Consider the following 17818-nt stretch of genomic DNA (forward strand, 5'->3'; position numbering starts at 1 on the left):
CGTGCTTTGGATTTTTTGATGAATGAGGCATACTGTATGATCTGGTCCCTAAGACCACTTTAAGTGCCTCCCAAGCCACGCCCACAGAGGATACTGAGGACCAGTTGGTCTCCATATAAACATTGATTTCAGTCTTTAACATTTGTTGGAAATCAGGATTTTGCAGAAGGGATACATTAAGGCGCCAACTATATGATTTCTTTTTCTCTATATGTGGCATCACCTCTAAACTCACCAGGGCATGATCTGAGACTAAAATGTTTCCAATTGAGCAATCAACAACAGATGAAATGAGGGATTTGGATATAAAAAAAAAAAAAAAAATCTATTCTAGAATAAATCTTATGGACTGATGAAAAATATGTATAGTCCCTACCGGGCGGGTTCAAAAGTCTCCAAATATCCGAAAGACCAAGATTTTTACACATCCTGTGAAGCGTCTCTAGGGGGCTTACACACTTTTGCTTCACTGTGATAAAGGATTGAGTCCATCAAAAGATTAAAGTCTCCTCCCAATATTATATCATGAGGGGTGCCAGCGGTTTGCAACATCCATTCAAGATCTATAAAAAAGCCCTGATCATCAGCGTTAGGTGCGTAAATATTAGCCAAAATCAACCTTTTCCCTTGAATTTCAGCTAAAACAATAATTACTCTTCCTAATTTATCTTTAATCTGCTTGAGACATTTGAATTGTAGATGTTTATTTACCAATATAATGACTCCCTTGCTCTTACTTGTGCCAGCACTAAAGAAAACATGTCCACCCCATATCTTCCCAAATTTTTCAGCTTCCTGCAGGGAAAGATGTGTTTCTTGAAGAAACACTATATCATATTTCTTACGTTTAAGAAAAGTAATAATCTTCCTTCTTTTTATGGGGTGCCCCAACCCATTTACATTCCATGTGGAGAGAGATAGTACACTTATATTAACAACTGACATATTGATATAATAGAAAAAATAAATTGTGCGCCAAAAACAAAATTATGAAGACCACATTCCCCATTAGTGAAACAATCAAACCCCGAACATCCCCCCGAACAAAACAAACAGAAAAAAGAAAAACGTGCACATTAACCCCGTGCACGACAGCGCCAACCGGCGACAATCCCTCTAAACTCAAAAGGTCCATGAACGCCCTCCAGTCCCCACGACAACTTTGCCATCGGAATGCACAATTTTGCCTCACAAATTGTGAGGCAAAATTACATAACAGAAAATACTTTGTGAAATAAACTCAGCCAATAGGAAGAATGAACACAAAGAATGTGTATATTCTTTCACAGAACTGTCTCAAAGGTGTGATCTTCCACAAAACAAATTCCAGCTGATATAAAACCGTTCAGATTCCTCGGACAGACAAACGAATGTTCAGTGAGCTGGCTGTTATGAGTTCAACGGATGACGTAATCAATCCAATGTCTCGTAAAAAAAAAAACAACAAAACAAACCACAGCCAGCAGGAGGAGTAAGCACGAAGAATGAACAGATGAATCAACAGCTGTTCCAAAGGAATGTTATTCAACAGAACAAGCTCCAGCCGCTAGGTGGAACCAATACAAAAAGAAACAAAATCGGCATCCCGGTTCCCCGGATGATCGAGTCAATTCACTCAGAGGCTGCATAAAAGTATATACCATGACTTACACAATCCGTCAGCTTTATAAAAGACATCCTTTGTGTGAGCATGTAGATATTTTGCGGTCATCCATAGTGTCCACTCTCAATCGGTCCGGGAACTTAAATGCAAATGTTTCTTTAAGGAAAGTGTTATTCACAAAACAAGCTCCAGCTGCACGGCGGAGCCAACGCAAAAAACCTAAAATGTCGCCCAGCTTCCTCAAGAGTTAGTACAGCAAGTCAGGCCCACTCACATGAGAAACATCCTATGGTTTACTCAGACATTGATTCTATAAAAGATATTGCCTGATTTGGACATGTGAATACTTTGCGACCGACCTTCGTTTCTATTCTCAGTTTGGCAGGAAACAGAGCAAACGAGATCTTTTTCTGATGTAAGAGTTTTACATTCCTTGAACCGATCACGTTTCTCTCGTCGAACTCGCAAAGTCCGGGAACAAGAAAATATTATGGTTCTTCCAAGAAAGCTTCCCTTTGCTCCTCGCCTGGCGCAACACAAGATCTTTATCGGATGATCTCAGAAATCTGGTCAGAATCGATCTGGGCCTATCTCCCTCAGCAGATCTGTGAGCTGGCACTCTGTGAGCTTGCTCGATTTCCAGCTTGTGGCCTGTTATGTCGAGCAGACTCGGGAAAAACTCGTCTAGGAATTTCACCATATCTCTGCCCTCCTCATGCTCAGGAATTCCAACAATTCGAACGTTATTCCTGCGGTTTCTATTCTCAAGATCTTCAAGCTTTGAAGATCCACGGGCGGATTAGCGGTTAATTCCCTCTCCGAAGATTCCAGAAAATCGATTGGTTTTTCAACATCAGTCACTCTTGTAGCTAACTCAGAGAATTTTGTTTCCATCGCCGTAATCGATTGACATATTACAGCGAGATCTTCCAAGTCAGCAAGAATCTTTGTCAACATCACCGACATGTTGGACAACTGACGCTGGATTCCTTGTCCCGCCGAGCCATCCAAATCGAGTTCCCGGTCTGTAGGCCTGTCGGGGCTTTCATCCTGAACACGTAAGTGTCTTTTAATGTCTCCAGAGCCTGAGGATTTTGACTTCTTTGCCATGTTTTGCAAAAAAAGGGCAAATGTGCAACTGGGTGTATCAAATTTTACCACATTATAACATGAGAATAATCGAAAATTCAGCAAAGTGCTGAGCTGCATGGTTGAGTTGCCAGAAAGATGCCAATGCCACAAAAACGCCTGGTTACAATATGCCCAACAACACCTTGACACGCCTCACAGCTTCTGGTACACTGTAATTTGGAGTGACGAGACCAAAATAGAGCTTTATGGTTACAACCATATGCACTGTTTGCAGAGGGGTCAACAAGTATTGTGCTCCTTGAAATAACCACACCGTCTTTTTCCAGAGCAGCCTGTATTTCTCCTGAGGTTACCTGTGGGCTTTTCCTTGTATCCCGAACAATTCTTCTGGCATTTGTGGCTGAAATCTTTCATGGTCTACCTGACCTTGGCTTGGCATCAAGAGATCCCTGAATTTTCCACTTCTTAATAAGTGATTGAACAGTACTGACTGGCATTTTCAAGGCTTTGGATATCTTTTTATATCATTTTCCATCTTTATAAAGTTCCATTACCTTGTTACACAGGTCTTTTGACAGTTCTTTTCTGCTCCCCATGGCTCAGTATCTAGCCTGCTCAGTGCATCCACTTGAGAGCTAACAAACTCATTGACTATTTATACACAGACACTAATTGCAATTTAAAAAGCCACTGGTGTGGGAAATTAACCTTTAATTGCCATTTAAATCTGTGTGTGTCACCTTGTGTGTCTGTAACAAGGCCAAACATTCAAGGATATGTAAACTTTTGATCAAGGCCATTTGGGTGATTTCTGTTATCATTATGATTTAAAAAGGAGCCAAACAACTATGTGATAATAAATGGCTTCATATGATCACTATTCTTAAATAAAAGACAGTTTTTTTGCATGATCAATCATATTTTCAAAATCAATGCCAAAATTTCACAATTTCTGCCAGGGTATGCAAACTTTTGAGCATAACTGTATGTGTATATATATATATATATATATATATATATATATATATATATATATATACACACACACACACACACACAGGCAGCCAAAAGTTTGGAATAATGTACAGATTTTGCTGTTTCAGAAGGAAATTGGTACTTTAATTCACCAAAGTGGCATTCAACTGATCACAAAGTATAGTCCGGATATTACTGATTCCAGCAGCCATCACTCCAACACTTTATCCTTGAGTAATCATGCTAAATTGCTAATTTGGTACTAGAAAATCACTTGCCATTATATCAAACACAGCTGAAAGCTATCTGGTTCGTTAAATGAAGCTTAACATTGTCATTGTGTTTGTTTTTGAGTAGCCACAGTATGCAATAGACTGGCATGTCTTAAGGTCAATATTAGGTAAAAATGGCAAAAAAGAAACAGCTTTCTCTAGAAACTCAATCATTGTTTTGAGGAATGAAGGCTATAAAATGCTTGAAAAGGTTTCATACAAAGATGTACACTACAGTCTTCAAAGACAAAGGACAACTGGCTCTAACAAGGACAGAAAGAGATGTGGAAGGCCAGATGTACAACTAAACAAGAGGATAAGTACATCAGAGTCTCTAGTTTGAGAGGTAGATGCCTCACATGTCCTCAGCTGACAGCTTCATTGAATTCTACCCACTCAACACCAGTTTCATGTACAACAGTAAAGACTCAGGGGTGCAAACCTTATGGGAAGAATTGCAAAGAAAAAGCCACTTTTGAAACAGAAAAACAGAAAAGGTTAGAGCAGGCAAAGAAACAGACAATGCACAACAGATAATTGGAAAAGAGTGTTATGGATCTTAACCCCATTGAGCTTTTGTGGGATCAGCTAGACCGTAAAGTGCTTGAGAAGTGCCCGACAAGACAGCCACATCTTTGGCAAGGGCTACAGGAAGTGTGGGGTGAAATGTCATCCGAGTATCTGGACAAACTGTCAGCTAGAATGCCAAGGATCTGCAAAGCTGTCATCGCTGCACGTGCAAGATTTTTTGATGAGAATTCTTTGAAGTAGTTTAAGAAGTTCTGAAATTTGTTTTCAAATTGTAATAGTAATTTTTCACGTTATTAATGTCCTGACTATACATTGTGATCAGTTGAATGCCACTTTGGTGAATAAAAGTAATTTCATTCCATAAAAGCAAAACCTGTACATTATTCCAAATGGTTATTTGTCCATTGTCCGACAGTGTGTGTGTGTGTGTGTGTGTGTGTGTATGTATGTATATATATATATATATATATATATATATATATATATATATATATATATATATATATATATATATATATATATATATATATATATTTTTTTTATTATTTTTTTTTTTTTGCTAAGTTTATATGTATATACATACATGTAATCCAACGTATTGGATTGGATTGGCGTAGTGGGCTAAAGCACAGAACTGGTAAGCAGGAGGTTGGCGGTTCAATCCCCAGAGCCACCACCATTGTGTCCTTGAGCAAGGCACCTAAATACAGGTTGCTGTGGGGGATTTGTCCGTGTAATAAGTGAACTGTAAGATGCTTTGGATAAAAGCATCTGCCAAATGCTTAAATGTAAATAGTCATTGTGAAGGAGAAATGTGAGGTACTGAGTGTATGACTTTTGTGTAACAATGAACAAGAAAGAAATATAAACATCATTTTGAATTTGTTGAGCAGAAGTGTTTTAAAAAGTAACTTAACTTTTAAGTAATGTCATGTGATTACTTTTTAAAATTAAGTAATTAGTAAAGTAATCTTATTACAGTTTTAGTTTATAATTTGTAGTGATTACAATTTAAGTAACTTAAAACACTGCTTTAAATTACACTGTACGTATATATATATATATATATATATATATATATATATATATATATATATACACACACACACACACACACACACACACACACACACACACACACACACACATACATATACATACACACACACACACACACACACACAGTATACACACAAACACACTTACAGTATACACATTAAAACTTTTAATCAAATTAAATAATGCCAATTAATTATTCAAATTAATCACAATTGATCCTGGAATTCATACAGTATAACCAATACTTGCTTAGAAAACCCACCAAATTAAGATGATTATGACTAACCTTTCAGAAGTCAATATATTGTTTGTTTTCACTGAATATAAGCTTTCACTGGCCTATAGTATAGTCCATTTTAACCAATTGTGAAATCAAATTTAAGATATATTTATGGGCCATTTATACAGGATACATAATTGTGTTCTGTCTGCGCTATTTTTTTAGCTTCTTGGTCTATGTACACATGTCAGTTGGACAGCATATAATTAATCTAATTAAATTGACAATCCTACTTTTTCTCTCTCCTTACATGACATGCCTGATGAGTTTTGTCTATCCATTCATGTTGCCTTGGTTATGACCTCAAAACAGTGTGTGTGTATTTAAAAGTGAGTGAGCTGTCTTATAGAAAAGCTTCTGGGAATTAAAAATGGAGCAATTGGAGACCTGTCATGCAGCATTGTGTAACTGAGCTACAAAACACACTAACTCACTCAGTCACAATCACGTACACAGTTCCAATGAAATTTAGACTGTCTGTACCGAAATCCCCTACTCTGACTCAACAGCTGCAAAAGTGAGCCAAAAACGCAAAAGATCACGCATGTGTATTTTAAAATTGTGTCCACAGGAAGTACCTCATACAACTAAACAAAAGCCATTTTAGGCACTTCAAAGGGGCGCTACATGCTTAATTTCCTGATAAATGCATGTCCAGCTGTCATGATCAGATATGAAAACACTGAACATTATTTTACTCTGAGATCAAGTGATTTTAAGCTAAAATACATCATGGGATCACACTTAGATCATTGCCAAAAAACTAAATTGCAGCACAAATTTGAAACAGTAGTGAACCTCTCCATCAAAGAGACCACCAGGGAGGTCACACATGACAGAATACTGGGAAGGAGGTCACATAGTTACATTTGTGTGTCTGTGTATATAAACTCTGCAAAAAAAGAAACATCCTGTCACTTTCAACTGCTTTTATTCTGAGCAAACTTAACATGTGTAAATATTTGTATGAACATAAAAAGATTCAACAACTAAAACATAAACTGAACAAGTTTCACAGACATGTGACTTACAGAAATGGAATAATGTGTCAATAATGTGGGGTGGGGGTCAAAATCAAAAGTAACAGTCAGTATTTGGTGTGGCCACCAGCTGCATTAAGTACTGCAGTGCATCTCCTCCTCATGGACTGCACCAGATTTGCCAGTTCTTGTTGAAAGATGTTACCCCACTCTTCCACCAAGGCACTTGCAAGTTCCCGGACATTTCTGGGTAGAATGGCCCTAGCCCTCACCCTCCGATCCAACAGGTCCCAGACGTGTTCAGTGGGATTGAGATCCGGGCTCTTCGCTGGCAATGGCAGAACACTGACATTCCTGTCTTGCAGGAAATCACGCACAGTACGAGCAGTATGGCTGGTGGCATTGTCATGCTGGAGGGTCATGTCAGGATGAGCCTGCAGGAAGGGTACCACATGAGGGAGAAGGATGTCTTCCCTCTAAAGCACAGCATTGATATTGCCTGCTATGACAACAAGCTCAGTCCGATGATGCTGTGACACATGCCCCAGACCATGACGGACCCTCCAACTCCAAATTGATCCCGCTCCAGAGTACAGGCCTCGGTGTAATGCTCATTCCTTCGATGAAAAACACGAGTCCGACCATCACCCCTGGTGAGACAAAACCAGGACTCGTCAGTGAAGAGCACTTTTTGCCAGTCCTGTCTGGTCCAGCAAGGTGGGATTGTGCCCATAGGCGACGTTGTTGCCGGTGATGTCTGGTAAGGACCTGCCTTACAACAGGCCTATAAGCCCTCAGTCCAGCCTCTCTCAGCCTACTGCGAACAGTCTGAGCACTGGTGGAGTGATTGTGCATTCCTGGTGTAACTCGGGCAGCTGTTGTTGCCATCTAATACCTGTCCCGCAGGTGTGATATTCGGATGTACCGATCCTGTGCAGGTGTTGTTACACGTGGTCTGCCACTATGAGGATGATCAGCTGTCCTTCCTGTCTCCCTGTAGCGCTGTCATAGGCATCTCACAGTACGGACATTGCAATTTATTGCCCTGGCCACATCTGCGGTCCTCATGCCTCCATGAAGCATGCCTAAGGCACATTCACACAGATGAGCAGGGACCCTGGGCATCTTTCTTTTGGTGTTTTTCAGAGTCAGTAGAAAGGTTTCTTTAGTGTCCTAAGTTTTTATAACTGTGACATTAATTGCCTACCATCTGTAAGCTGTTAGTGTCTTAACGACCGTTCCACAGGTGCATGTTCATTAATTGTTTATGGTTCATTGAACAAGCATGGAAAACATTGTTTAAACCCTTTACAATAAAGATCTGTAAAGTTATTTGGATTTTTACAAAATTATCTTTAAAATATAGTGTCCAGAAAAAGGGATGTTTCTTTTTTTGCTGAGTATGTATGTATATATATATATATATATATATATATATATATATATATATATATATATATATATATATATATATATATATACACAGTTGAAGTCAGAAGTTTACATACACCTTAGCCAAATACATTTAAACTCAGTTTTTCACAATTCCTGACATTTAATCATAGAAAACATTCACTGTCTTAGGTCAGTTAGGATCACTACTTTATTTTAAGAATGTGAAATGTCAGAATAATAGTAGAGAGATAATGATTTATTTCAGCTTTTATTTCACATTCCCAATGGGTCAGAAGTTTACATACACTTTGTTAGTATTTGGTAGCATTGCCTTTCAATTGTTTAACTTGGGTCAAACATTTTGGGTAGCCTTCCACAAGCTTCTCACAATAATGGAATTTTGGCCCATTCCTCCAGACAGAACTGGTGTAACTAAGTCAGGTTTGTAGGCCTCCTTGCTCGAACACACTTTTTCAGTTCTGCCCACAAATGTTCTGTTAGATTGAGGTTAGGGCTTTGTGATGGCCACTCCAATACCTTGACTTTGTTGTCCTTAAGCCATTTTGCCACAACTTTGGAGGTATGCTTGGGGTCATTGTCCATTTGGAAGACCCATTTGCGACCAAGCTTCAACTTCCTGGCTGATGTCTTGAGATTTTGCTTCAATATATCCACACAATTTTCCTTCCTCATGATGCCATCTATTTTGTGAAATGCAACAGTCCCTGCTGCAGCAAAGCACCCCCACAACATGATGCTGCCACCCCCATGTTTCATGGTTGGGATGGTGTTCTTCGGCTTGCAAGCCTCACCCTTTTACCTCCAAACATAACAATGGTCATTATGGCCAAACAGTTACATTTTTGTTTCATTAGACCAGAGGACATTTCTCAAAAAAGTAAGATCTTTGTCCCCATGTGCACTTGCGAACTGTAGTCTGGCTTTTTTATGGTGGTTTTGGAGCAGTGGCTTCATCCTTGCTATGCAGCCTTTCAGGTTATGTTGATATAGTTCTCGTTTTACTGTGGATATAGATACTTGTCTACCTGTTTCCTCCAGCATCTTCACAAGGTCCTTTGCTGTTGTTCTGGGATTGATTTGCACTTTTCGCACCAAACTACGTTCATCTCTAGGAGACAGAATGCGTCTCCTTCCTGAGCAGTATGATGGCTGCGTGGTCCCATGGTGTATATACTTGTGTACTACTGTTTGTGTACAGATGAACATGGTACCTTCAGGCATTTGGAAACTGCTCCCAAGGATGAACCAGACTTGTGGAGGTCCACAATTTTTTCTGAGGTCTTGGCTGATTTCTTTTGATTTTCAATGATGTCAAGCAAAGAGGCACTGATTTTGAAGGTAGGCCTTAAAATCCATCCACAGGTACACCTCCAATTCAGCACACCTCCTATCAGAAGCTAATTGGCTAACTGTCTAAAGGCTTGTCATCATTTTCTGGAATCATCCAAGCTGCTTAAAGGCACAGTTAACTTGGTGTATGTAAACTTCTGACCTACTGGAATTGTGGTATAGTCAATTAAGTGAAACAATCAACAGTCTTTGGAAAACAATTTTTTTGAAAAATTACTTGTGTCATGCACAAAGTAGGTGTTCTAAACGACTTGCCAAAACTATAGTTTGCTAATATTAAATCTGTGGAGTGGTTAAAAAAATGAGCTTTAATTACTTCAACATAAGTGTATGTAAACTTCTGACTTCAACTGTATATATACACTCACTGAGCACTTTATTAGGAACACTATGGTCCTAATAAAGTGCCCAACGTGGTCTTCTGCTGGTGTAGCCCATCCACCTCAAGGTTCGACATGTTGTGCATTCTGAGATGCTTTTCTGCTTACTACAATTGTACAGAGCGGTTATCGGAGTTACCGTAGCCTTTCTGTCAGCTCAAACCAGTCTGGCCATTCTCCGTTGACCTCTCTCATCAACAAGGCGTTTCCATCCTCAGAATTGCCGCTCACTAGATGTTTTTTGTTTGGCATCATTCTGAGTATACTCAAGAGACTGTTGTGCGTGAAAATCCCAGGAGATCAGCAGTTACAGAAATATTCAAATCAGCCGTCTGGCACCAACAATCATACCATGGTCGAAATCACTGAGATCACATTTTGAGATCACTGGTTGTGCATTTGATGCTGTATGTTTTTTTTTAATGTTCTTTTTTTTTTTTTTTTTTGGTATTATTTATCTATTTATTATTTAAACAAACTCCTGGGGCCCACTTAAAATATAGAAAGGGTTTTTTTCGGGGCCCGGGTGTTTACAGTTATGTGAACATAGATTTTTTATTTCTTATGCCCTATTTACAGTTTTACATCAAATTTGATGCCAGCAGCAAGTCTGATGGACTGATATTGCAGTTATATAAAGATTAAAGATGTACTGACTAAATGAAAAAAAATTATCTGTCTAGATTCATTTTCAAATGAAGAATTCCATAAAGAACTTTTATTCTCTCTTCTGAGCTTTAATGCTTTCTACCAAAAATTTTAGTGAAGAGAAAGGACAAACTCATCCCAACACATGTAAATGTTGCATTGACACAGATTAAACAGTGAAAGTTTGTTGTTTTACACTTGCTTCTTCACTTTCTTTAAGTCAAACTGTGACCTTTTCCCCCGTCTGGAAAGCTAAATAAAAAAAGTAATTTCCCTCTAGACACTTCCCATTTTATAAGGCCACACACCTCAGACTGCTCTTAATTCGACACTACTTACAAGAAATAGATGACATGACAACAAATACCATTACGCATATTTCCATCAAATAGAAATAAGCTGCAAGCTCAAAGAGCCATTTAATCTTATCCATCTGCCTTGTGTGTAATGCTGTTTATCTGTGGAAACAAACAAGCGCGAGTTCGCAGAACTTCGTCTGGACGACAATGTGTGCTGAATAAAAGTGAAACAACACTTGGCCTCATGACGCAGGTGAAAGATCATTTTAAATACCATGATCTGAAGGCAGAAAGAGAAAGAAAGATAGAAATGACTCATTGCCCTTTGGTCTAATTGAACCTAGGAGAGGCTGTGGACTGACCTTCAAGGCCTAGTTTCACTCACACCCAACATTCAATGACAGTCACCATTTAAACAGCTTAGCGGGACAAAACTACACTTTATCCTTATCTGGGTGTGTAGGACTGTTTCAGTAGCTCAACTGGAAGAGCAACGCACAAACAACGCCAAGGTTATGGGTTTGAGTGCCAAGGAACGCACATACAGCGCATTTAAGCAATACATTTTTCATTAAGTCACTTTGGATAAAAGTTTCTGCCAAATACAAGCAATGTAAATGTAAAGCGGCCTTATATGTAGTCATGTCACTTTGGCCACACTGTCCTGAGACGAATTCCAAAAATGGAATAATTTACCTGTTCTTTAAGTTCAGTGAGTTGGCATGACAGGTTGGAGACGAGCTTCATGGTGGATTCAAGTTTTTCCTGTAGGTTTCTGATCTCATTCTGTTCACCCTCGGCATCGCTGCTAACCAACGACATGGCCCGCATCCGTGGAAACCAGTCCAAGTTGTGCTCCTGTTGGAATATTACATATTATTGTGTTAAGTAATGATAAATAATAACTTTCATTCTTTAAAGAATGTTATATATAACTTATCATTGGTTAAATGTATATTAACATAGTTATACAGTAAATGTTAAACTTACAGTAATCTATTTTGAAGTTACAGTGAATGTACAGTGGCCCACACAAAATATTGTAACACATAAGCCATAATTTATTAGATAACATAATAAACCAAGTGCCATTTATTTTGAAGAGAGTTAGCTCAAGCACACTTTTCAAGTGAAACTTTTCACAAAGCAAAGTCTGTTAGGTATTTTATTTTTGAAAATAATATACACTGATGAAGCAAATTATTATGACCACTCACAGGTGAAGCAAATAATGCTGATCATCTCCTAACAAGGCCACATGTCAAGGTCTGGGTAGATTAGATGGTAAGTGAACAATCAGTTCTAATAGTCAACGTGTTGAATACAGGAGAAATGGGCAGGAGTAAAGACCTGAGCGACTTTGACTAGGGCCAAATTGTTATGGCCAGATGACTGGGTCAGATGATCCTTGAAACGGCAAGGCTTGTGGGGTGCTCCCGGTCAGCAGTGGTGAGTACCTACCAACAGTGATCCGAGGAGGGACAAACCACAAACTAGGGTGTTGGGTGCCCAAGGCTCATCGATGCACAAGGGCAACGAAGGCTATCCTTTCTGGTCTGAACCGACAGAAGGTCTACTGTGGCACAAGTCACAAAAAGTTTTAATGATGTTTACGGAGGGATGTGTTACAACACACAGTGCATTGCACCCTGCTGCATATGGGGCTGCGTATCACACAGACCGGTCAGAGTGCCCATGATGACCCCTGTCCACTAATGAAAGTGCATACAATGGACACATGAGCATCAGAACTGGACCTTGGAGCAGTGTCCAATGAGTCCTGTTTTCTTTTACATCACGTATATGGCCGTGTACATATGCGCCGCTTACCTGGGGAAGTACTGTTACATCGTCTTCAACAGCGAAGAATTTGGGTGTTATTTTTGATACCAATATGTCATTTGAAAAACAAATTTCCAATGTTTGTAGAACAGCATTCTTCCATCTAAGAAATATTGCTAAGTTACAACACATGCTCTCTGTTGCCAAAAAACTAATTCATGCATGTAGCTTGGGGGGGCGTGGTCATGTGTCTATCTGCGGGAGAGGGAAAGCTGTAAAACAGGGAATTAAGTATTTGGGAATTTTATTCCCAGCAAATTTGTCTGATTTAGTTAATTTTGACCCCTTAATAAAAAGGTTTTCGAATGATGTGGACAGGTGGGCTTCATTACATTTATCGATGATTGGGAAGGTTAATGTTATTAAAATGTATTCCAAAATTCAACTACCTACTACAATCTCTCCCTGCAGATGTCCTCCTCTCTTATTTTAAGCAATTTGATAGTATAGCAAAGTCCTTCATTTGGAATGGAAAGCATCCCAGGTTACATTGCAACAAGTTACATAGGCAGATTGACAAAGATGGGTTAGGCCTACCCAAGATTTTGATTTATTATTATGCGTTTGGTCTAAGACATTTAGCTCATTGGTCACTTCCACCTGAGAGAGCCCTCTCTGGTTTGGAATTGAACAGAAAGTTATTGCCCCTATTTTACCATTACAAAGCCTTTCTATTAAACTAACTGGAAAAGTTAAGTCGCACCCCATTATCTCGCATCTGCACACGCTATGGACAAAAGTGTCCAGGGTGTTTAATTCAGACATTTATTTAAATGTTGCCTCAAGCATATGGCTAAACCCAAAGTTGCGTATTGGTGAGTCCCCTTTCTGTTGGTCGGAGTGGACTGAGAGGGGTGTTAATACACTCGGTGACCTATATGAGAGTGGTGGGTTGAGATCGTTTGAAAATTTGGTCCAACATTTCAGGATTCCTAGATCTCAGTTCTTCAGGTACTTACAGCTGCGCCACCTGCTTTGTACTATTTTTGGGAGTAGCATACACCCCTCTAAGATACTCTAGAAGTGGTGATTACTGCTTTTGGAAAAGGTCATGAGGCATCAGTGTATTACTCCCTGTTAATTCAGAGTCTGGGGGATGGAGCTTCAACTTCTCTCAAGAGATTATGGGAGAGAGATTTAAATTTGGTGTTGGAGGAGGGAGTGTGAGCTAAGATCCTAAAAAATGTCAAGTCTACATCTAGAGATTCGAGGATGCGTCTGGTGCAATTTAAGATTTTGAATCGATTATATTGGACCCCCTCTAGATTGTACAGACTTGGTCTTAAAGACACACCCACCTGCTGGCAATGCCAATAAGAAGACGGGGACACAACCCATGTTTTTTGGGGATGCATTAAAATACAGGAATTTTGGTTAAAGATTCAGGGATTTATGTGTTGGCATTTTGGGTGATGGGAAGTCATACATTTTGGGGATAGCCACTTGAGAGGTTGGGTCCTGGCCGGAGTTATGGTGGCCAGGTAAATAATTCTCAGGGGGTGGAAGACGGCTGGGGAACTCTCGTTTCGGGAGTGGTGCGGGGAGATGAGCGAGGTTGCGGCATTTGAGGAGGCAATCTTCAGAAGGTTAGGAAAGTGGGATTTGTTTAATAGGAAGTGGGGTGGATATTTGGATTTTTTGGAGGGTTCTCGGGGGAGGGGCAGTGGAGAGGGATTTTTTATTTTTTATTTTTAGTTTGATGTGTATGTGCACGCTTGCTTTTTGAAAGTATTTTTATTTTAGTTTGTTTCTAATTTTTTGCTATAACTGTAAGAAACCACTGTAATGCGTGTTTGTGTCGGGTGGGGGGGATGTTCGGGGGGAAGGGTTTAATTTATATATCTGATTCCGTATTTTATGTTGTGTCTATTGGTTTATGTATGGAATCAATAAAAATGTTAATAACAAAAGTTTATTGAGGGTAATGTGTGTGGATGGGTCCTGCAAAATAGTGTCATGGTGTGTGACGTGTGATGTTATGGCGGGGGCCGTTGACGCCTGCTCCGCGTCCTGATGATGCAGACGGGGGAATTCCCGTACTCAGGGGTTCCCTGATGAGTCCCTCAAGCATGCCTTCGAACAGGTGAAAGTAAATGATGGTCAACATCTCCAGCCTGTTGCGCTCACATACCCGTACTTCTATTAAAGAGCGGTTGTATCGAGTGACGCGGCACCAAAGAGAATACAACGCAGCTATTAGTACTAAAGAGCTGCCGGGAAACACTCTTCCAGGCGGCTCACTATAACCCAATGGCTGGTCACTATGGTCACGAAAAAAACATTTAACCATATAATGGCCCAGTTTTTTTTGCCCGGGCATTCACGCCGACATTGTGTACGCAAATTGTGTGCGGCATGCCGTGAATGCCAGTTGGTGAATCCACCAGCCACCCCAAAAGCACTATTGCACCCTCTGCCATTGATTGAGGTCCCCTTCGAGAGAATTGGCATGGACCTCGTTGGGCCATTAGAGCGGACTGCACGCGGCCATCGCTTTGTATTAGTTCTGGTGGACTATGCAACGTGATATCCGGAAGCAGTGCCTCTAAGCAGCACGTAGTGTTGTGGAGGCACTCTTCAGAATTATCTCCTGAGTGGCGATTCTAAAGGAAATCCTCACTGACCAAGGCACAACATTCATGTCACATACACTACAAGAACTGTACGAATTATTAGGCATTAAATTGATTCGCACCAGCATTTATCACTCGCAAACCGACGGGTTGGTCGAACAATTTAGTAAGACTTTGAAAAACATGATTCGTAAGTTCGTACACGAAGACGCTAAAAATTGAGATAAGTGGCACGAACCCCTGTTGTTTGCAGTATGAGAGGTCCCGCAAGCCTCAACAAGGTTTTCCCCATTTGAGCTACTGTATGGGAGTCGACCACGCGGCATGCTTGACGTCATAGGGGAAGCTTGGGAGGAAGGACCTTTGTATAGCAAAAACCAAATTCAATACGTTCTTGACCTTAGAGCAAAACTCCACACTTTGGGGTAGGTAACACAGGAGAATTTGCTCCAAGTGCAAGAACGTCAATGCCGACTGTACGACAGGGGCACTCGACTACGTGAATTAGCACAGGGAGATAAAGTGCTTGTATTGCTGCCCACCTCGTGCTCCAAATTACTTGCCAAGTGGCAAGGACTCTTTGAAGTCACATGACGAGTCGGAGATCTCGATTATGAGGTTAGGCGAACAGATAGGAGAGGGGCACGTCAAATCTACCACCTCGACCTACTCAAACCATGGAGGGAGGCGGTGCCTGTAGCCTTGGCGACGGTAGCCAATTCGTGATGCTTCCGTTCAGTTTGTTCCGAGACTCGGACACGTTTCAGCGCCTTATGGATAAGATCCTCAGACCGCACACGGCATATGCCGCTGCATATCTGGACGATATTATAATTTATAGTAATAACTGGCGGCGGCATATGCAATGTCTGAGGGTTGTCCTGAGAGCGCTGCAGCAGGCGGGACTCACGGCCAACCCGAAGAAGTGCGCAATTGAGCGAGTGAAAGTTAGGTATCTGGGGTTCCACTTGGGTCACGGGCAGGTGCGTCCAATAAAACCACAGCGATCGCAGTTTGCCCGACGCCCAAGACCAAAAAGGAGTTAAGGCAGTTTTTTGGGCTGGCTGGGTACTACCGGAGATTTGTGCCTAGTTATTCTGACATAACCAGCTCACTGACTGACCTTACTAAAAAGGGGGCTCCTGATCCGGTCCAGTGGACAGAGTCGTGCCAACAGGCTTTCCTTAACCCTCTGGGGTCGACGGACGCGCCAGTGATCCTGCTGGATTTTTTCCTCATAACAGCGGAAACTTAAAATACTCTGTCAATTTTGGGCAAGACAACATTAGAGACTATAAAGGGTCTAAACAAAACCTTGTGCTTTTGTAAAATAAAGAAAATAAACAGGATGCGCTTTCAGCCGTCTGTCTCCGCGAGCATCTTTCTGAAACATGTCACAAGAATGAACTGAAACTCCACGAATTCTTATCAGACAAACATGAAACATATGTCTAAAGAAAGCTTAAAATGTCTACTTTTAAATAAAACAATTCATATTTAAAACAAATATTCTCCTGCAATGTAATCTGTATGAAACAAAGCGATGTACAGTTTCTCCTGGCTCAGCTAATTATCGCTAATGTGATCCCACCCACCAGCAGAGCGCGCTATTCATACGGTAATGTGCTACGGCGATCAGTTCCGTACAGTACCTTAAATAACATCGTTCATTCACTTTTCTGTGCATTTGGAAGATGGCATGCTACACAGGTGAGGAAGCTCTACAGATGGTCCTGGATAGTGACGAAGAGTTCACATTTTTACGATGAACGTTTGAAGAGCGACTTGATCCAGCCGAGGATACAATTTCGGATGAGTAAGTCTTTACTTACATTAGTTGACATGCTATTTTATCTAAACATACATATTTTACTAGTTGGAGTATTTCCAGATTTGCCAGCCAGGATTCAGAGTATTGAAATTTGAAATATGTCCTAATAGGCAAGTTTTAGTTATATTTAAATGTTATTTCAGCTAAAGCAGGTATTTAAATAGTATGCTGTATGATATAAATATGATATGTAATATGATATAAAAATAATATGAATGTTTAGATTATATTTTAACTAGTGTTTATGCTGCCTCATTATCATCAACGAAGCTTGTGCTTGCAAATACATGATCGGATGTAAATGTGTAAAAAAATGTGCTGGAAATATGCCCATATTAGAAAATCAGCATATTAGAATGATTTCTGCTTTGATCACAGGAATAAATAGCATTTTACAATATATTCAAATAGAAAACAATTATTTTAAATTGTAAAAATATTTCACAATATCACTGTTTTTGCTGTATTTTGGATGAAATAAATGCAGCCTTGGTGAGCAGAAGAGACTTCTTTTAAAAACATTAAACTTAAACTTTTAAATGGTAGTGTAGGTCTAAAGTTTTTAAGTAAAGTCTTTATGTAAAGAAAATGTATAGTCAGATTACTTCTTTAACTTAAACTTGATTTTGTGAATAAGCTACAAACAATACATTCAATCAGTCTCCTCACATTCATTCTCTCTCAGGG

General features: G+C 40.0%; 1 protein-coding gene across 5 annotated transcripts in view; it reads right to left on the minus strand.

The window, feature by feature from the left end:
- The window catches only part of itpr1b (inositol 1,4,5-trisphosphate receptor, type 1b), a 247427-nt gene that overhangs the window by 7115 nt on the left and 222494 nt on the right, over positions 1-17818 (minus strand). For all 5 annotated transcript variants that reach the window (XM_051673468.1, XM_051673467.1, XM_051673466.1 and 2 more), the window contains one exon: positions 11582-11743. In XM_051673468.1, the coding sequence (XP_051529428.1) occupies positions 11582-11743 (162 nt within the window). The remainder of the gene's footprint in view (positions 1-11581; positions 11744-17818) is intronic.

Source organism: Myxocyprinus asiaticus, chromosome 35 (genome assembly GCF_019703515.2).
Source record: "Myxocyprinus asiaticus isolate MX2 ecotype Aquarium Trade chromosome 35, UBuf_Myxa_2, whole genome shotgun sequence".
Classification (NCBI taxonomy): domain Eukaryota; kingdom Metazoa; phylum Chordata; class Actinopteri; order Cypriniformes; family Catostomidae; genus Myxocyprinus; species Myxocyprinus asiaticus.